Here is a 21,003-nt window from a genome sequence, read left to right on the forward strand (position 1 = left end):
CGCTGACAGCGCGGACCATAGTACTATATACTCAACGTCTCATCGGGTGCCATCCATGATTTCCGAGGCCCTACAAACTTGGCTTCTTATTCCCTGACGAAGGGATCGGGGACCTTGCTGATGCAGAAACTGGCAGACGAGAAGGATCCCTCTCAAACTCAGATCACCAACTTCCATCCAGGCGCCCTTCTGACAGACCAAGTTCGGGAGAAGGGGATGGCAGAATCGATATCAAATTGGGACGATAGTAAGTGTTGTGATGTGTCTTTTGCAATACAAGCATTCCTAACGGTTTGTAGTGAGTCTTCCCGGATCTTTTGCCGTCTGGTGCGCGTCGGATGAAGCTGCCTTTTTGCATGGTCGATTTGTGTGGTCGGCTTGGGATGTCGAGGAGTTGAAGAGTGGACCGATCAGGGATAGGCTTGACAAAGACCGTCAATTCCTTCGCATTGGCGTTCATGGTTTGTAGGGATAGATCACCCTAGATCGAGACTTGTACGTACGTAGTGCTCTCATACACCCACTTGGCCCCATCGCTGCAAGGCTTCTTTATCGTGACGAAGCCAGGTATTCAAGTCCGCAAGCCCTTGACCCGTAACGCGTAATATAGCCCCTAGATCATCCAAATCACCAGGCATTGCGTCACAAATGTCTTTATGTAAGCGAATCATATTGCATGGCATCGAGGGATGGGCGAAATCGTCGCAGACCAAGCGCCACTCCGCAGCTGACTTGGCTTCCCAAAGAGCCCTCTGTGCGTTGAATCTTAGGTCGTGATTACACCGGAGACCGATGGGCCAGTTCCCTCGAAGGTAAGTGTAAGTACCCTGTGCAAGCTCTATGCATATGAGCGTGCGACGGATGGCTTCCTGCTCAACCCAAATCTCCCAGCTCGCCTCAATCAGGCCATCATCGCGAGCCAATGATAGTTGCAATCGCGATGCCCACATTTGAAGAATAATGTTATCGCGTTCCGCCTGTGTTTGTTGGCTGACACTGCCTGGCGAGAAGAGTCGCATACATTGGTAGACAAGAAGTGCTTGGACCGAAGGAAGTATTTGCGAGTCGACCATGTCGTCGCACATTGGCGCTGCAAGTAAGACGGCGACAATGTTAGAGACGCGCCTTGTAATCTCAGAATCGACGAAGCCCGCATTAGAAGGGTTACGCATAGCGTGTAGGGCACTGCCAGCCAACGCGTCGCGCAAGGCATCTGAGGCCAGAGTCTGTGACGAATGGATAAAGACATTGAATCCCTTGTCAGCCAATGCCGTGGACTGCAGTGACATCATATGAGCCAGAAATTCTGCGCGCGCAGTATAATCGTTTGCTGTATGGGCATGGGCATGACGATCTACAGAGTCGAGCTCCATGCCGTACGCTTCAGTTGTGGAGGACGTGAAAGAGGGCAACTGAAGAGAAAGCAAAGCATCGGCGTCAATTGAATCACTGAGCATCGCATTTGAAAGAGGAGGCGGCACGGGCGTGACGGTGGGATACGAGCACTCTATGCCTTTCGCTGTGCAGCGCCTGCAGCTGGGGAGACTGAGACTGCAGCGGCGCTTGGAGCGCGCGCAAGCACTGCAAGACTTTCGCCGTAAAGACTGTCGCATCGCGGTAGTTGATGAGAGGAAGTGAATGCGTGTTAAGTTGAAGCTCAACTTATGTCTAGCCGTAAGTGGCGTAGCGGTCGAAGACAAGTCTTACAGCGAGCCATCCACTGGAAAGCGCTATAAAATCTACCCCGTCCAGGGCCGATGGATCCGAGAATCCTTTTGGAAACTGGCAGAAACGGAGTCACAATAATTCATCGAATAAGAATATTGGAGCTCAAAGCTAAATAGTTAGTACATAGGTCTTCGGTCATCTTACTCTTTGGTAACATTTGTCGCTGCGATTCCTAGCCGGCCTTCTGAATCAGATCATAGTCAGATATCTGTAAGGTACGCACCAATCGTTTCAGTTGGCAACCTAATCCAGTGAGTGAGTGGCCATGAGCGGAGCCTAGCGGAAAAAGGATCCACCTTTGCCCGCTGACTGTAGCCTGTACGTAGCAGAGCCTCTGGGTATCGCAAGTCCGCGTCCTATCATCATCAGCGATCCATTGTTGAAATGCGTAGCGTAGCACTTCGGCACTTGAGAATTCGATCCCCACTTTCTTCTTGGACCTTGCGACATCATTTGGCCTTTCCTTCGGGCACAAGTCCACGCTACGTTCGAGCAGCAACTTCATCATCCGCTCCAGTTTTTTACCTCCCAATAGAGGACGTTGAAAGCCCGTATGGCTATAGTCCAGGTGGTTATCATCCGATAGATATCGGCGACCATTGAGCCAGAGGATATCGCGTTGTACATAAGCTTGGATACGGCGGCTTCTCAATCATCTGGCTTGCCCGCGATGAAGCTGCTCTCAAGTACGTCGCTGTCAAAGTTGGCATAGCAAATTCAGACCAGCGGGAAGTGGACATCACGCCATACATCTCATGGACTCGAACATGATGGAAAGGGATGCATCCTTCCGATCCTTGACCATTTCTGCGTCACGGGGCCGAACGGAACCCATCCATGCTTCGTCACAGCGCTTGCCCGATGCAGTCTCCAGGACGCACAAGACTCTGCTCATCTATACATGTTTCAGCTTCCAGTTGCAAGATACATTGCCGCTCAGATGGCCAATGCCGTAGCATACATTCACAGCCGAGGCTTGGTCCATGGTGGTGAGCATTAGCTTTTTCTCAATGGGACATTTGCGAGATACTGACTTCGCCATCAGACCTTCACCTGGGGAACTATCTTCTCCGCTTGCCATCCACTCTCGACAATCTTCCAGATCAGCAGATATACGAGAAATTTGGTCCACCAAAACCTGAGCCTATCGTACGAGAAGACGGGCAACCTCTTCCACCAGGTGTCCCTAACCACGTCTACTGGCCGATTTGGATGGCCAAGGCAAGCGACGAGCTTAGGCTATCTGAGTCAAAGATCCTCCTCGCCGACTTCGGCACAGCATTCTATCCAGACCGAAAGTCGAGATTCGGGTCTTCTACGCCTCTTGACATATGCCCTCCAGAGGCACGTTTCGAGCCAACGACGCCACTGTCCTTCTCCGCTGATATTTGGACTCTGGCTCATGCCATCTGGGCAGTGATGGGACTAAGGACCATCTTCGGTAGCTTCTTGCTTAGTGAGGATGATGTTACTCAAGAACAGGATACCCTCGGACGCTTACCTGATGAATGGTGGAGCAAATGGGATGCGAGATCTCGGTGGTTTATGGAAGATGGAAGCCAAAAGAATGGTAGACGTACAGAGAACTTGAAGGTGCGGTTTAAGTCAAGTATTCAGGACCCAAGACGCAAGTATAACATGGATATTCTGGGTGAGAAGGAAAGTCACGCTTTTGAAGAAATGATACGGTGGATGCTATCCTACCGCCGTGGCGATCGACCAACTGCAGAGCAGCTTTTAAATACAGAGTGGATGAAATGCTGGACAATACCCGAATTTGAGAACATACACAAGTAGACTAAACAATTTGAACACATTTAAAATCACAAAATCTCATAAATACTTTTGAATCAGTCTGTATATATGTTACTATTGTGTAATTAGACTAATACAGAGGTGCAAGACAAGCCCTGCATCAAATTCGTCTGCAGTGCGTTACCAAGCCTGCTTTGTCCTCTTCGATCATCCTCTTCGCCTCACACTGAGTACATTTCGATGATGGCAGATATTCATCCAAGTCCCGAATCTCAAGCTGACAATCTTTCGCCTTATCGATACGCTCGTAGAGGACTCCCTGGCATGACAAAATTTCATCGAATGACAAGAAGTCGTTGCACACCATGCAATAGTACTTTGTGAAAGTAACTCGACACATTTCAATGTATGAAAAAGGATATGTTGAGAGTGTGAGGGTGAAGATGAAGATGAAGATACGAATACTTGAAGACGAGAGAGGTGGGGGGTTATATATACTGTTTCTCACTTTGTGATATCGTGGGCTACTGCCGTGTTCACCGACCACCTCAGCTCAAACATACGCTGTTCACTGAACAGCCACCACGAATGTGCTGCAGTTATGCAATGTTCCTCTTCTATTTATTTTTTCTCATTCTTTCCCAAGACCGTTCAGCCGACCATGGAACTTCATGTGTTCGGACAATGTTTTGTCCCGTCTTTCTCTGGCTGGTCTGAATAGGCAAATAATTCTCTTTTCTTTGCATAGGAAAGGATATCGACAAATTCAATGCAAAATTATTGACTGCCACTGGAGTGCACATCTTTCTGAGGCCAATGGTTTTGCCTTTGATAAGACTACACTAATGGGAGGATATACTAAGGTACAAGGCAGCTTTCGTGGATATTTGAGCAGTAGGGAAATCTCAGGAATCAACCATTTACTCTTACTTAGCACCGAATCATAGACCCCCATCCAGTACACAGCCATCCACCGCCTTCTCGTGAAATCAATTTGAGTTGATAGACCTGACAGCTGATGCTCACATCACGTGCCTCACACGCTCATGTCTTCGTGGCCCCTTCTCGTCCTGCCTCATTCTTCCTCTTCTCCCTGCACTTTCGACATTTTTTGTTCGGGCGAGGTTTGTCTATCCTCTCGATGCTAATTCTGCAACCTCTTCCTGGCTCCCCTGGATGCTCATAGCATTCATGGTCTGTTCTCCAGCTGAGAAGATGGTCGCATTTCGCGCACCGGAAGTTGGTATATTTTGTAAAACACATTTTATAACAATTATTCGAGCGGTTTTAGTATTCTTTAGAATGGCGTTTGAATTTGATCTGAACTTGGAAGTTGGGAGAAAGGAGAGAAGTATGGGATGAAAGCGCCGCTTCATATAATTTTGTATTTCTTATCCGTGGATCACATATCCATCCGATTGTCTCCTTCAATCATGTGCTCCTCTGTATACATGTTTGTGACTTGGCTTTCTTAGTTGTTCTACTTCGACTTATTCCTTTCCTTCCTCAAGCAGCTGTCACAATGCCAATGGCCTACGTCCCTATTCACTGTCTCGCTTGTGGTTATGCAGCTTCGACTTCCTTTTCGCTTATTACAAGTCTGGAGCACTGTTTGCTCAGAAAGGAAATGTCTGCACCTCTCGCAGTGGTACCTATATCTGATATTGCTGCAGATATTGGGCTTGATGATCAGTTGTCTCAGTACTTGTTGATTCTTTGTTAGACTTTGGGACTATGGATGACGGCGGCTCATAAGGTTATATATAAATATTCTGTCTTTAGTCACTGCCCACGTGTCTTGGTCTGTAGCTGATACATGGTGGAATTATGGCCGTGGCATCTCGTGTTCCATGTCACAACTGGCCAGCCGATACAGGAGTACAGAGCAATGAAGATATCGATTCAACGCCATCAAGGTTAGCTTTGGTCATTCGCTCTGAATCAGTCTCCTACTCATCTTGAATCTCCCCCTCCTTCACAGCACTGTGCCCAAACTTTGCCAGCAAATCCTTCAGCGAGGATTCAGATGAACCCTTAACAAGTGCCAAGATTTCTTTCGTTTCCTCATCATTCAACGCAACCTTCCCATACTTCTTCGCCAAATCAGTGCCGTATACAAAGAACTCGTATCCATGCGCTCCGACAACGTCAGGCTTGTGTGAAGAGGTACACTTGATGTCAGGCAATTTTGTATCGCGATCGGGCATATCTTCACTATGTTCAAGGCCACGGTCGGAGAAGCACATCTGCTCACGAATGTAGTTGCAGTCAAAGAAGATAAATCCGCCTGACCAAGCGTATCCGTTACTGGTAAGGCAGGTCGTGCTTTTGAATGTGAGGGTTGCCTTCTGCGACACTCCGCAGTAGTCGTGAAAATAATATTGCCGTTCTAGCCGGGGACCTATGTCGGCTGAACTCCAACTCAACCAACAAGTCCGTGGAAACTAAGCCCACTATACTATACCTGATATTTAGCCGGACCTCTTGAAACGAAATTCTCGTTTCAAGTCCCTCCGATGCTCTTATGCCTCCTCAATCTTTCAACAGTAAAGTATTTATAGCAAAGGTTAACTGTCACTAAATATTATAAGCTTTTTCTTTAGCTTAAGTGATATCCTATGACATACTTGATAAATAGAACTGAGCAGCTTTTCTCCTTTATCACCGAGTATCCCATAGCCAACCCATTCGGTTATTGCGGAACCAGGTAGCCCCCCTCACCAACTTCTTTCAGCTTCACTATGCTGCAATTTTGGGGTATCTGGAGACAACAATAGACGGTTCGACGACAAAGTAGCAGCTTCACATGACGATCTCGTATATTCGGCCTGGATAGTCTGTGTTAGGCTCCTCAAAATTTATTACTTCGGGCATCCACTTTTGTTGCTACATGCCACCCTCCATATTCGGATCTGTCGGTCCTGTCAAGTCATCCACATGGTTATCGCCGTCCTCTGACTACATATCAGATTCTTGAAATCCACAATGTTGTAGTTTCTCTCGGTTTTACTGATTGATACTGTACCTAAAAGCATCTAGACGAAGGTGGTTGACTTAGTTTTGGATCACAGAGGCGACGGAGAACCCAACCTTAGTATCACCAACTTTCAGCATCTTTCTACATGGTCAATAACCCAGCATTTCTCTGACACCTAATTCCATAGCTGATTGCATCTGATCAATCGCAGAAGAATTGATAAGATAGCGAGAGGTAAATCCTAGTTTTGAAGCTTGATCGCCAAGTATTAAGGAAAGCTATGTTGTACCCTTATAGAGACCTACCAATTTTGATAGTTAAACACGAGCCTTGGCCGGTTGTGTTCATTGTGTCGTGCTGAGTTGGATCGTCTTGGCGAATGCAACAGCGCTTTTTGAACCCATAAAGGCAACTGGTTGAGTTATCCTTTAGAGTTTTATAGTTTGCATTTTTATGTTTTATTAGTTCCTTAGATAGGATAATGGAGTTCGTCTGTTAGAAGTTAACTGTGTTATTTGTAGTTAACTTATGGCTAAGAGCTTGTATCAGCATAGACAACTTAGTGCCGAAGGCATTTACCATATATCAAGGATCTGCTAATTTGACGTCTGTAGTAATGAGTAGCCAATAGCAACCGAAGTAGCCCTCCCCCCTTTCATGGCAGCAACTGCTTACAGTAGTACTAAGCTTACCGAGACTTGTTACGGGTTCCGCTTTAAAAGGTTACATCCATGGTTGGTACGTTGAGGGCCCTCCCTTGTCAAATCTAGCATTAATCAGGACACATGTATATGAATCGTTTTCATGTTACTTCTAACTCAATTGGATACTATATACTTGGAAAGAGACTAGTTCCGCAGCGAGTTGGCAAGACATCTTGACAAAGACCATCCTCACGACTGTATCTAAGCGCAAGCAGTGCAGACAGCGGCGGCAGAAGCCTGAACCTGGAGAGCCTCGAGGAAGCCACAGTTGTCAAGGACACAGTTGATGGCCGAAGCCTGAATGGCGCTGGAGCTGGCGCACTGGCAAGCAATGTTGCTGCAGCCAACGGCGGAGGCGGCGGAGGTGATGCAGGGAGCCTTTGAAAACACTATTAGCACTTGAAAGACCGCGGCTTTTCAGAGTTGGCTTACACCGCAGGTAGGGATAGCAGAGGTCGCCGGGCAATCAGTAGGGTTGGCCTGGGGCATGGCAAAGGCAGTGCCGAAGAGAGCAGCGACGAGGAAAGAGCTGGAGAACTGCATGATGAAGAATGGTTTCTGATTGAAAGCTGGAGACTGAGTTGTAGAGTGTTTGTGTCGAGATGGTTGGCTGTCTGTTGTGAGGACAAAGTCTCAGTATTTATAGACGAATTCTTCTATAGTGAATCACATATAACCATGGCCTTCCTGTCTCAATCACGCATGTTCTCCTGAGCTCGGCATTCTCAGTTTCCTTCAATGAATCAGAAGCCATGTGAGCCCTATTCCCTGTCCAAGAGATCCCTGATAAACTGCACTTCCCCACGATTTCGCATGCCGTTGTAACCTCAGGGCCAGGATTCCCCTCGTTTCTCGGCCAGTCGAGAACGGCACAGCTTTCCCCATGGGGCGCTATGACCTCTGTAGATCTTTAAAAGATCGCAGTTAAGGCCCAAAGCGGGCGATCGGCCGATAAACGGATTTCGCACGCCGAGGAATGTAACTCTGAATGCTCTTTGTCGGTCCTACATGTGAAGTATGCTGCTTAATTATGTAAAAGGCAGCTCGTAGGATGTTGACGTTGTTTGGTGCGTTTGTATTTCCTTCGTGAATCCTGCTTCGGGAATTGTCACATGCTGAAACAGAACGAGGAGGGGGAATATGCCGCTGCCTGGAAACGCTGGGGACTAGTACCATCTGAGTTCCCTGTCAATATTACCTTCTTATTCTGGTTCCTGAAGCATATTCAAAGAAACAGACGTCGACCACGCAAGCTCCGTTCGTGCGGACATGAGCCCAGTTCATTCCTAGGTGATAGTGAGGGCAGAGACTATTTTGCCCGTATGTGTTTATTGGCGTCCTTTACCTTTGTGCCCTGGGGGCTGAAGCTTCTTTTAAAACCCTAACCTTACTCCAGAGCCCAGTTCATGAGAGCAGAAACAAAAGTACCAATCGAGTTATCACGAGGTGTCAGAAGCAAACAGCTGTCAAGATATATTGAACTTTTGGAAGCGCAAATTGACGCGCAGAATGACTATGTTTTTCTACCCATGGACCCAATCTTTGATTCGATAGAGCAAGTCTTGGAACCTTTTTTTATCCTTATAATCCTTCAGATCCCTGATCTGAGACAGTTCCCAAGCCAATGGATGGAGCTTTCCACTGTGGTCAATACACACGTCCCACCACATCCTTGGGACTACCGCCCAATAAATAAAAACCTGTATCTTCGGCATCCGACATATAACGCCCACCAATAAGAACCAACCTTCCAGATCTGTAAACAAGACATCGTGGAAAGCCACACGCTCCAGGGTCTCTTCGTGGCGCCTCATCATGTCCACTAGTTCGCTTGGATGACAATGTCTGCAAGAGAGTGTGAGCTCTCTCAGCCCTGGTATTTCGAAACTCGAGAAGTAGAGGCTATCTTCAGACCTCTCATCAAAGTCCAGTGTTAAGCTTGATAGCTGGGGGAAGCACGAAAGCAATTGGGAAAACGCGACGTTTGGCCAAGCCCGAGGTCGTGCGTGCACAGTCATCTTCAAGGACTCTAGGTTTGAGATGGCACCAGGCTGTGCCATGCAAACGTCATATATTCCTATAGAGCTGCAACACTGGCAACAAACCCCGTACAAGGGTTTGTGGCAGGTTTTGTCGGCAAAAATCTCCACATTCGTAATGCCAAATTTGGTGCTCAGGGTAAATATATATCCAATCAAATATCGGATATACAAACTACCTTTGGCCGTTCCGAACTGATCATAGTTCTGGACTCTCATAGGCTCGTGTGTTGCAAGTTTACTTAAGCCCCAAGGTCGTTGAGCATTGGTGAGTGAGACTGTGTTACAATTTGGGAGTCTCGCAAAGGCCTGGTCTATGGTAGATATGAAGGATAATGACGGCAACCGCTGGGGTATGTCCTTTATGTTCTCAAATTTTATCACCTCTGCTGGTGTTATGTGAGCACTTCTTTATTCTTATTCCTGGAGTTAAATATCGTGCTTACCACCATCGTTCAGACGGGCTTCGCATTCTTGCTCAAACCCGAGCCAGTTACTTCTCAAGAAACTGGGTGCAAAGCCAACCGTTCGGACACAAGAAGCGAAGACAGGGTGTTTCGCGATTGAAACGAGACTCTGGACACTTTTCTCATGGAGCATGATATTGCGTACATGAAAGAATCTCCTCCCAAATGTCATAATCGTGACGTCGTTGAACCGTCTGCATGTCAGTCGTAAAGCAGTGAGGGTGGAGAACGGTGCTTCAGCTGCCATGATTAGGACGAGCTCATTAGGCATATCCTGTAGGGAAGCCATAGTGGCATATTGAGGAGTGAAGGAATAAATGGAATTAGTTGTTGATCATGGTATGAGCGTGATGATAAAAGACAGTGAGTATACCAGACTGAGGGAATGGTCGCTCTTATAATGTTCTTCGAGTCTGTATTCTGTTGCTGAAAACCGTCACATGCAAGGAAATATTCCAAAACATGATCCAGGCGTCTCTTCAAGGGCGTTATCCACGTCCGCCAAGGGCTCCTGTGGCCGTTGTGTTTCGAAAACTTAAAATTCGACAGTGCAGTGATCTTTTCTCGGCTCAGGCATTCGAGTATACCATAGCGGGAGGGGGGGTTAAACAGCTGTCAAAGGGAGAAAAGAGTGTTTACCTTATTTTATTACCCCTGATATTCTGTTATATTAGGCTAATATGATATTATTGATCAAAAATAACAGCGACAGTCTTTTCTGTCTACTGCTTGATATCCAAAAACACCCCTCTCCGGCGTAGGTAATGGTCAAATTATGAATGAGATGTGTATTCTATAGTTGAGGCTTGTGGCTTACCTCAGACAGCCGCGGTAATTTCTCCGATGGACGGGTCATCTGATCTTACACCTGACAAAAGATCGAGGAAGGATTTTATAGTTGAGCCATCTTTAGGTTTTTTATGACATCAAACTTATGATGCACTAATCGGTGTAACACTGTGGCATGATGTCTAGGTTGAGAGTCACATGTGTTATCTGTAGTTGAGACCCGAAGTGGAAAGCCTAATAAGTCGATATGGCGAATAACAAATGTCGTGTTCCTGTCATATGATATCTGCCTAAGGCATAACCTTTGTGCCTTAGGCAGATACACAACTGCGCCTTGTAACCCTATTCTTGTTTACTGCCGAATACTGGGTCCAATATCGGCCCAGTAATCGCACTTCTTTTGTAAGTCTTTGCTCGGCTTCTCCATCTTGGTTTTACCCCCTGTCTCAAACTTCAGCCGCCTCCGCCCTTTTTCAGTCCATTGCTCCCACTTTACAGCGCTCTTATCACGATGCGTGTTCGGATCCAAGGTCCGAATGAAGCTTGTCCAATATGCTTGGATCACAGGGACCACGGGGACATTCTTCCCGCCATTGAGATAGCTGGCTGGCGAGCCCGGTCCCGGACCAAATACGGCTTGGTTTTCCACGACATGAGGAACACCGTAGCCCGCGGCCATCTGGGCGGGGTCCTCGACGTCATACCAATAGTTCCAAGAGTTGGGGACGCCGTGTAGTGTGAGTGCATTAGAGACATACATTGAGGAGCACATATATCTCATATCTCCATAGACGTCACTGACTTGACGCCACCAGCAGCCAGGGTTAGGGCAAGACTCGTTCTTATTGGGATAGAGTTCGTTGATTTGCCCTAACTGTGTTAGAGTTATGAAGGGGAAGTTCGCTTTAATAAACTCGTTGCTCTCCATCACAGAAGAAGTATTCACCGGTGTGAAATTGGTACCTCCATTTGTGTCGTCACCGGTCATTAGCGGTACCTTTACAAATTTCCCTTCCTCAAACACCCGATAAGTCACATCAGGTACGAGCTTGCCATCGATACTCGGAGTCCACATAAATTGCGGCGGCGTGGTACTGCCGAGGTTAGGAAGGTTCTTGTTGACCTTCTGAATTTCCTGGGACGACTTCGAACGAATGCAGGGAAGGATGTCCTTCTTCACACCGACGCAGCCAAGGCGCACCGCCAGGGTGTTGAACTGATACACAGATTCCTTCTCCGTGAGAAGAGACCCGAACGAAATGGATTGGGCAATTGCGCCGTGGAAGAGACCTTCATCTTTGCCTCCATAGGCACTGAGATGCAGACTGACACTCGCAGCACCAGCAGACTCGCCACCGATGACAACATGGTCAGGGTTACCGCCGAACTTGGAGATGTGCTTCTGGACCCATTGGAACGCCTTTCGCTGATCATGAAGACCGACATTTGGAGTGATCTGGTCAGCATCGTTGAGAAAACCGTATACGCCGACACGATAGTTGATGGAAACGACGATCATGTCCAAGTCGCCTGCAACGACGAGAGCAGTACCGTTTGCGTTGGCATTTGAGTTGCCATTAAAGCCGCCGCCTTGGATATAGATATATACGGGAAGCTTGTCCTTCGCTGAGGCTTTTGTCGGAGCCCAGATGTTCAGGAAGAGGCAGTCTTCGGATTGAGTATCGCCAATGATCTTGGGATCAGAATCCGTTCCGATGCATACTGGTCCCCGCTGCAGAGTTTTAGCAGGGGTCCCTAGGCCGACGGAGAAGTGGCCTGACCTACCTTGGTGGCATCCTGAACGGCTCTCATACGGACAGGATCTTCTGGAAGCTTGAACCTCAAGTCCTTGACTGGCGCGGCGGCATATCGAACTGCAAGCCATTCCGAGACACCATTATCGAGGACGTTGCCTTTGTACTTGCCATACCCAAGATCAACCGTGGGGCTGACGGCAGCTGAGAAAGGCAGCAAAGCTGCCAACAGGATCATACGATACAAGGACTCCATCGTGAATACCTATCGGACCTTCTATCTATTCATTCGGTTTCATCGCAAACTACATGACTCCATATACTGTCTTCGGCAACCAGAAGTTGACCCCGGTCGGTGTATCACCGGCCCTTTTACATCTGCCATGCTTGACGCCGTTAAAAAATCAGCAGGCTAAACCTCACGAGCTTTCAACGACCGACGTCGAGGTTACTGTATTTGGTCAAGCTTTCGGAATCTGGGGAAGCGGTGATGAAAGTTGCGGGGAAAATGTAACGCAAGATCTTGAAATGGCATGGCGCCGGCACGGAATAACCGGAAATACATGCACCGAAATTACATCACGCCGGGAGAAGTTCTGGTCCGTTCGCCGATGAACGTGTCTGCCGAGGTGTTTGGATGTAGAATGGGAATACTGGAAGGAAATGTCTCAATTTCAAGTGAGACAGGCCAGGCAATATCACATTCCTGGAAAACGTACAGCACTTTGTTCATTGGTAGGAATTGTTCCACTGCCTGAGTCACGGAATCATTCCATGATTGTATCAGGCGACTCAGCAAGTCTGGGATCGTACGTCATATTTCTGTGTCCTTGGATTTTCAGGGAAACGGAGTTCTGACTGTCGTGTTTAGGGTAGGATGAACTTTCCAGCATCTTAAGAGGAGGATAAGAGCTGCCATTCATAATAAAGAAACAATAAAGCTGGCTGAAATACGAAGTCTACCTTGCAACTAAAATTCAATAAAGTGGTAGGAAATTCAACATCAATCAGTAAGGCTATTTTCCCCGGTTGTTATGTTATTGATGAAAATTGATAACAGTCATCACCCGCAGCCAATGTTCTTTTTCAAGACGGAGGTAATTCGGGGGCACGTCAGCTTTAGATCAGACCCTCCATGAGATAATGAGCATCTTATTAATCAGTTTTGGGAACCAGAGATTAACAGCATTAACTATTATGTATCTGAGCATCAAGATACGACCTTAGTCTTACTCCGAAGGATTCGTAAAGGACGACTCCGTGCTACAGCGGTGAGTGAACCACTGACGTGACCCAACGGTCTCGGGGTTCAAGACCTGAGCAAAATACAACATGATGGGACCACGGCCAATGACGTGCGTCCAGGTTTCTTAGAGTTTATATTAAGCTTATCGGGTGAATCAGAAAATTACTATACATATGTTTCAACATATGCAATCAGACTTTGGATTTCTTGTCAGTTTATTGCTGATTAAAGGTTGTGCGGGAATGCAGGCGAACCTAGCCTTTCCAGCAGCGATCTTCATTCCTCTGTCACCACTGAGACAGGCAGTGCGATAGTGTTTGTCACTGTCAATATCATGAGTTCAATAACAAATGTTGTCGTCATTGAAGTAATCGTTGCACAGGGTACCGGTATAATAGCCACAGCAGCACTCGCGATGGCGATCCTTAGCGCCATACGGAAGCGCCCAAGACGACCTTGGCCCTGGAAAAATCCTCGGCGCACTGGTTAATGGAAGTGGTCTGCCACGACTGAGGTTTGCCGGGTATTTCTCAACTGTATTGACCTCCATGCCGCAGACCGTGAACCATGATAGACCTCCTGTACGTAAATAGACATCTAGCCACTGTAGTTCAGTTTTTGTTGCCGAACATGGGTCTCTGGCGAGATATGTGACAAATACCGTGTCCTGACGCCATTTACGTCTAGCAAGAAATTTCCTTCTGAGACATCTCAACCTTAACCACGAGCAAGATGGCTGGTACGCGCTCTCCTCCAGACCATCCTGCTCCTCCAAGCCTTTTGACTTTGCTGAGGATATTTGATTGGCATTCGAACTGATAAGCAGTGAAACAGGGCTTACGTGTCGCGGGGCGCTGATGTCTCAAATGCCCTTCTTCCCTGGTGATTCAAAATAAGCTCATCACGCTATTAGACGCCTCCCTTCTCTGGCCATTCTGTTTTTTCTCTAGCCCGTAAAATTAAGCTATAAAGTTTGCATGAGGCCTTTTATTATTCTCCGAGTTTCTGAACACCAACATTGAATTCCCCTCAACTGATCTCCCTGTGTTGACGCGACGGCTTATCATTGACGTCGACATGTCTTGCACATTATCACGGGATGGCTTCAATGTCTCACTTGTGCGCCATTTAGCTGAAGTTCAGGGCCTCGGAGAACAACAGTGTCTGTCACTGAAGACCTGAACTTTCGGCGAAGAATTGAAGATCATAGCACTGACCTTGGCAGAGATTCAAACCCCACGTGGGCATTCCTCCTTGAAACAGTAAACATCTCTCTGGACGCGCTTTCACAGGCTGTACAGGGCCTGGCACGTAACAACACCGGCATGCCCTGCTATGCAAATCAGACCATGCTTGATACTCTAAATTTGCGACGGTCGCAGGTCATATCCGCATCTTGAGTCAGAGAACGAGAGTCGGGATTGTCTCCCAATTGTTAGGCAGATATGACCCTCAAACGCCAAGAGAGGCTGCAATGCTGTTCCGTCTGACCTCTAGACTAGTCGTTGATCATTTGCGGCGCCTTCAGCACGGTCATCGACTGGTTGGAAGCAGGTAGGCAGGGAGCTTAGGATTTCACTGCCAAGTAGTAGTTCCACGTAGCTCAAGGTTTATCACATAGCAGCCACATTATATCTAAAGATTAGAGTTTTAGAGTTTAGCAACGAGAGCCACAGTGACATCCAAGACCTCGAGATGCAGTTTTCTAGCCTGAAGTCTCCCGTTGCGCCAAGACAGGGATGACGACCTCCTTTCACTGTGAGCGACTTTTTAGCTAGCGCTAAGCTAACACTATTACCGCTAGCTTCAGGGGAGACGCTCCGACGGTGGCCATTAAACACTCTGTATCTTCAATATTTCGGCGCCTGTCACCAAGCATTTTTAGAGAAATGAGGGGCTAATTTAACGAGCGATTATCTCTGATTCGCGCACGAGGCCACAATGAGGTTAGAGCAAGAAGTGCTTTTGCAGGAATTCACTTGAATCCCCTTTTCACTTAGCGCAACGCGGCCTCTTCAACCAATTTCTCTCTCTGCTGATACAAGGGCCCAGCCACAAGTCTCACCTTTAATCTTTAAAACGTGGTTGATGGCTCGACTCATGAGCAACCAACAAAGACATTTTGTCGCAAGCCGTACGTCGAGATGAATAAATCATGGAGCAGATTGATACCCGTCGTTTTTGCAAGCATTTTCTTATCCTTGGTGGCATTCAAATCTGTTTTCCCCGGAGATGATCCTTATCGCTGTCGCGCAGTCCAGAAAACAGGTCGATGGATTGACCCGATTCGCGATGAGCAGGGGAATCGGGATCCATTCAAGCAATGGCAGCCGGATGGCTGTATACTCAATCACTATGACTCGCAAGATATCCGCAGATGCACTGAGGGTCGTCCAATGGTGATCGTAGGCGACTCGACATCTAAGAACCTCGGTCTTGCCATGGCTAGTCTGGTAAGCCATCACAAGAGATATTAAAGTGATTGACTGACAAGATGACAGCTTGATAATAAGCAGTATAAAAAAGATGAAGCAGCCCAGTTGTTCAGCAAGACAACATCCTTCAACATAACATATCACGGCCAGAGGATAGAACGTGTCGCAAACGTCTACATCTCATCGCATGGTGTTCCAGGTCGCGAGCAATTCGTCAGCCATCTGGAAACTTATGCAGAAGAAAAGACAGAGATCCCAACCATTGAAGATCAAAAAGGTCCGGCATTGATCTATATAGCTGCAGGCGCATGGTATACTCATCCCCACTATGGAGGTATCGGGTCTACTGCCCTTGATCCCTGGGACGATCGTTTCTCGGCATATCAGGAGCATCTATCGAAAGTTGACAAATTCATTGGCGATAACACACCACATGAAGATTGGTTCAACTCACCGATGGATCCACGAGATGGTATTGGAAACCAGATCTTCTACGCACCGCCTGCTGGGCCGCGATACCTGGGCAATGATACCAAAATGGTTATCGACAGAGGTCGTCGAGCAGAAGAAGTCATCGATATGCAGGACTGGTTACTGGAAAAGGAAGATGACTTCAACATCCCGTTCGTCTGGTCTATCGCAAACCTTGTCGAGGGTCAAGACAAGGTCTGGCGCGATCCCCTCCGCACCGGCTTTCATGTCAAGGTTCAGGTCGCAGAGCTTCGAGCCAACATCCTTCTCAACATGCGATGCAATGCGAAGCTGGACCGCATGAAGCCGTATCCCTATTCACGAACATGTTGCACTGATTATGGCGTTAAGCCAATGGTGCAGCTTTCCGTGGTAGCGATTGGTATCGTGTACCTAGCTGCTTGCATCATTTGCGAGATCTTGGATATGTGTGCCGACCGGAGTGCCGAGCAACCTCGCTTCAAACTCCTCAACATGCAAGCCGGCTGTCTCGTACTAGCACTTCTGATGTGTTACTACGCTGACCGTACTCAGATGATGGCAAAGGGTAGTAAGCTTTGGCAAATGAAAGACTTTGTCGCGCTTTGCATTGCCTGCATTGCAATCATGTTGGCCACTATTCGACGTATCAAATCGCCTGCCCCAGAGGATCTGTCAGTGGACATGCAAGAGTCAGACCAAGCATTCCTCTCACGGGATCAGACTGATGAGTGGAAAGGATGGATGCAGTTCTTTATTCTTATCTATCGCTGGACCGGTGCTCATGGTGGCTCCATATACGTCCTCATCCGTGTCTGCGTTGCGGCATATCTCTTCCAAACAGGCTACGGACATACGCTTTACTTCCTGAACAAGAATGATTTCTCATTCAACCGTGTCGCAGCCACGCTACTGCGCCTCAACATGCTGAGCTGCTGTCTCGCGTACTTCATGGATACAGACTACATGTTCTACTACTTCCCGTCTCTCTTGTCGTTCTGGTTTCTCGTCGTTTACGCGACAATGGCGATCAGACCAAGGTACAACGGCGATTTGCAGGTTATGCTGGCCAAGATCTGTATGTCTTGTCTCATTGTGTCGATGGTCTTCATGGGGACGCCTCTTACGAGTTGGGTCTTTGAGATTCTCAACACTGTCTTCAAGGTCCAGTGGAGTTATAAGGAATGGCATCGCCGCGTCACACTCGACATACTCATCGTCTACGTTGGTATGCTGATAGCCGTTGCCAACCGGCACTTGAAGAAACCTGTTCACCTAGGGCTTCGTGTAACGATTGCTCTGGCCGGCTTCTTCGCCACGGTTCATTATTTTTATGCCACCGCAGGTCTTCGCATGGCTGCGTACTCAAAATGGCATCCTTACGTATCATTTATGCCGATCCTGGGGTTCATCGCCATGCGAAACGTCTCGGGTCCTGTTCGAAATTATCACTCCAAAGCTATGGCTTGGCTAGGCCGTTGCTCTTTGGAAACCTACATCCTCCAGTTTCACCTCCTTCTCGCGGCCGATACTGAGGGTGTTCTTATTGTCGATGGCCTGTTTGGCGATGGGTCACTCATGGGAGATCGATGGAGGACTTTGGTGATCATTCTGCCAATTTTCCTATGGATCAGTCACGCCGTCGCTGGTTCAACAGCATACATCGTCAAGATGATTATCACTCAAGGCACAGAAGATGAGAAATTCGGCAGACCTTCTTTCTGGGGTTGGTTGGAGAAGATTCCCGGTTTCTCTGGCCTCTCAGCACCCAAAATCAGGGTCATTTGCATTTTATTAATTATGTGGTTGCTTAATCTAATGAGCCCAGGACATGAGATTCCCGGAGTGTTTGATGGTGGACATTCAGTGGTTGTGGCACCAAAGTTTCCAAAGGAATTTCCTTACCCAGTAGCGAATAGAACTGTATGACGAAGGCTGTACTTATGGCATGGGGTATCAATGGAGTTATTACGGAGTTTATAGATCCATAGAATGCTGTCGCGCGACATTGTCAATTGAATAGAACACTTTTTTGTTACCTTCAGAAGCCCTCGCTCGGTGCTGTGAATCCCGAGTTCGCCACATCTTGGCCCCGATAAGCACACCCCAGCGTGTTAGCGCAATCCCCGCCATTTCTCGCCGATGAGTCAAGAAGATTTTTTTATGCGCCCTCTGAGCAAATTCTCGGCTCGTCAATTGATCCTTTCGATTGTCAACCCCAAAAGCCTGAGGTGTCAATCCATTTCGACTCAGTTCTATTCACGATGGCGACATCAAGATCTTATCCAACCCAGGCTCTTGAGCTCGAGACTCTCAGCCTCACGCATGAGGCCAGTGCAACGCCGAAGCAGCCAAACCCAGTTTTATCAACAACGGGGCGTCGGCTTGGATCGCGCAATGACCATGAGGATGAGCACGACAATTTCACTGGCTCAGGCGATGAAGCTGCACCCCCGAGGGCCACTCACGTTGTAGAGAAGTGGAATGAACCCATTGGCAATGCTTTTCGAGTCGGCGCTGTCTATTGGAGTCTTTTCGTTTCAGGCGCCAACGACGCTGCCTACGGAGCTTTGATCCCTTATCTCGAGACATACTACGAGCTCTCTTACCTCGTTGTCTCACTCATCTTCCTCTCACCATTCGTCGGCTTCATTGTCTCGGCTGCCGTCAACAATTATCTCCATATGAACATCGGTCAGCGATGGATCGCCTTCATGTGCGGAGGCTGCCACGCCTTGACATATCTTATCTTATCGCAGCATCCACCATATCCTGTTCTCGTCTTGGCATATGTCCTTGCAGGTTTGGGCAATGGCATTGGACTTGCAGCTTGGAACTCGTATATCGGCAACTTGGCGAGGTCTAATGAGTTGCTGGGTTTTATGCATGCGAGCTATGGGCTTGGAGGAACTGTCAGCCCTCTTATTGCGACCAGCATGATCACCCAGGCCAACCTAGGCTGGTATGACTTTTACTATGTGCTTGTAAGTTCTTGACATCAATCTTTTATATAAGGTTGCTGATTATTATTTTAGCTGGGCATGGCTGTTCTTGAGACCGCATCTCTCACCTACTCCTTCTGGCCCAAGACAGCTCAGAAGTATCGCGAGGCTGTTCATGCTGAAGGCACTCGTAACGAGGGAACGCGCGCTGCTCTCTTCGTCAAGCCCCATGCTCGCGTTGTTTGGCTTTGTGCCTTCTTCCTTCTCGGTTACGTCGGTGCCGAAGTCGCTCTCGGCGGCTGGGTCGTGCAGTTCATGTTACGCGTTCGTAACGCTGACCCTTTCGATGCCGGAATGACCGCCGTCGGCTTTTGGCTAGGCATCACAATCGGGCGTCTGGTATTAGGCATGGTGATCCCCAAGATAGGTGTCAAATTGTCACTCATGATCTTCATTCCTATCACCATGGGCCTGCAGCTCATCTTCTGGCTCGTTCCGCAATTCCACGTCTCAGCCGTGGCAGTCTCGCTGCAGGGCTTCTTCTTGGGACCCATGTTCCCTTGTGTTATTGTTGCACTTACAAAGCTTCTTCCGCGACATCTTCACGTCAGTGCAATTGGCTTCGCTGCTGCGTTCGGTGGAAGCGGTGCGGCTGTGCTGCCCTTTGCGGTTGGTGCGATCGCGCAAGCCAAGGGAGTGCAGGTTCTTCAGCCAATTATTCTCGCTATACTGGCTGTTCTGTTCGTAATCTGGCTTGGCCTACCTAAGATCGAGAAGCGAAAGGATTAAGATGGTGAATGTTCATGAGAGATATCGCGTTCGTGGGAAGTCAAGATCAGAAATCGGAGTTGATTTCAAATACATGAGGCTTAAAAGCTGAGGAATGTTTTCATAGACAATTAGATAGGTAATTATATGAGGTTCCGACGCTCATCAAATGTACGTGCCTGTTTCTCTTACTCAGACGAGTCACCATAGCAAAGATCCGTCCTCAAAATTTGGATCTTTGGGGGCCCCATGAGGCTATTCAGGCTCATGGTGATTATCAAGAAGGTTTCAGAGGATGGACCGAACGTAGGACAAAGATCAGCTATTGTGTTAAATATAACTCGGACCAGCAATGTAACACTAGAAAAACTTCTTCTAGGAGTTGCAGAGAGAAAGTGGCTGGCGTAGGTTTAGGGTTTTAAAAGAGGCTTCAGCCCCCAGCGCACAAAGGTAAAGGACACTAATAAACACATACGGGCAAAATACTCGTCGCCCTCACTATCAGGAGAAGGTGGCGAACCCTCTCAGCGTCGCAGGCATAGTCCATCCCTGGACGCCAAGGACGAAAAGCCTTAGAAGGAACATCCCAGGGACCGCATGGACTCCCCGCGCATTGCAACCGTCGGAAAGAAAGACGGAGGAAAGAGCTCTTCATCGCCTACTCGTGCCGATACGGGTCCTTTGAGGTGGTCAGAAGACTATCAGAAGCTTTCTCCACGTGACGCCTATTCTCTATGATCTTGGGATCTGAGCCGTGGTGAAGAGTTACAGGTGGAACTTGATAGATTCAGCTCCGCGGGAGCACACATTGACTTCGACGAATCCGTCAAATCCTAGCAAAATCGATCTCATAGGGTCATCAAGAACAAGGGGCTGACGTTATCAAACTGTGAGGCAACGTGAAAGATCCTTACATTATGCAATCAGTCGAGATTCACATCGGAGCCTT

The 21,003-nt window shown here is 47.9% G+C and overlaps 7 protein-coding genes across 7 annotated transcripts; 3 read left to right on the forward strand and 4 right to left on the reverse strand.

The window, feature by feature from the left end:
• On the forward strand, positions 1-469 carry FTJAE_10463 (peroxisomal short-chain alcohol dehydrogenase; the record flags this gene model as incomplete). The annotated part of the gene is made up of 2 exons (XM_037343308.1): positions 127-247; positions 300-469. Coding segments are annotated over 2 exons (291 nt in total), but the record flags the coding sequence as incomplete, so codon positions are not given.
• A 43-nt stretch (positions 470-512) lies between these two features.
• Positions 513-1,613, reverse strand: FTJAE_10464 (transcription factor cys6; the record flags this gene model as incomplete). Its single annotated transcript, XM_037343309.1, has 1 exon — positions 513-1,613. The coding sequence occupies one exon, from the start codon at positions 1,611-1,613 to the stop codon at positions 513-515; it is 1,101 nt and encodes a 366-aa protein (XP_037202429.1).
• A 785-nt stretch (positions 1,614-2,398) lies between these two features.
• On the forward strand, positions 2,399-3,525 carry FTJAE_10465 (dis1-suppressing kinase dsk1; the record flags this gene model as incomplete). The annotated part of the gene is made up of 3 exons (XM_037343310.1): positions 2,399-2,414; positions 2,580-2,717; positions 2,774-3,525. 3 exons carry the CDS (start codon positions 2,399-2,401, stop codon positions 3,523-3,525), a joined length of 906 nt encoding a protein of 301 aa, XP_037202430.1.
• A 1,907-nt stretch (positions 3,526-5,432) lies between these two features.
• On the reverse strand, positions 5,433-5,690 carry FTJAE_10466 (uncharacterized protein; the record flags this gene model as incomplete). The annotated part of the gene is made up of 1 exon (XM_037343311.1): positions 5,433-5,690. One exon carries the CDS (start codon positions 5,688-5,690, stop codon positions 5,433-5,435), a length of 258 nt encoding a protein of 85 aa, XP_037202431.1.
• A 1,675-nt stretch (positions 5,691-7,365) lies between these two features.
• On the reverse strand, positions 7,366-7,707 carry FTJAE_10467 (uncharacterized protein; the record flags this gene model as incomplete). Its single annotated transcript, XM_037343312.1, has 2 exons — positions 7,366-7,542; positions 7,597-7,707. 2 exons carry the CDS (start codon positions 7,705-7,707, stop codon positions 7,366-7,368), a joined length of 288 nt encoding a protein of 95 aa, XP_037202432.1.
• A 3,104-nt stretch (positions 7,708-10,811) lies between these two features.
• Positions 10,812-12,469, reverse strand: FTJAE_10468 (cholinesterase precursor; the record flags this gene model as incomplete). The annotated part of the gene is made up of 2 exons (XM_037343313.1): positions 10,812-12,191; positions 12,245-12,469. 2 exons carry the CDS (start codon positions 12,467-12,469, stop codon positions 10,812-10,814), a joined length of 1,605 nt encoding a protein of 534 aa, XP_037202433.1.
• Positions 12,470-15,855: 3,386 nt separating this feature from the next.
• Positions 15,856-20,075, forward strand: FTJAE_10469 (o-acetyltransferase CAS1; the record flags this gene model as incomplete). Its single annotated transcript, XM_037343314.1, has 4 exons — positions 15,856-15,912; positions 15,961-18,123; positions 18,639-19,328; positions 19,380-20,075. The coding sequence occupies 4 exons, from the start codon at positions 15,856-15,858 to the stop codon at positions 20,073-20,075; spliced, it is 3,606 nt and encodes a 1,201-aa protein (XP_037202434.1).
• Positions 20,076-21,003: the final 928 nt, after the last annotated feature.

Source organism: Fusarium tjaetaba, assembly GCF_013396195.1.
Source record: "Fusarium tjaetaba strain NRRL 66243 chromosome Unknown NRRL66243_c0000243, whole genome shotgun sequence".
Classification (NCBI taxonomy): Eukaryota; Fungi; Ascomycota; class Sordariomycetes; order Hypocreales; family Nectriaceae; genus Fusarium; species Fusarium tjaetaba.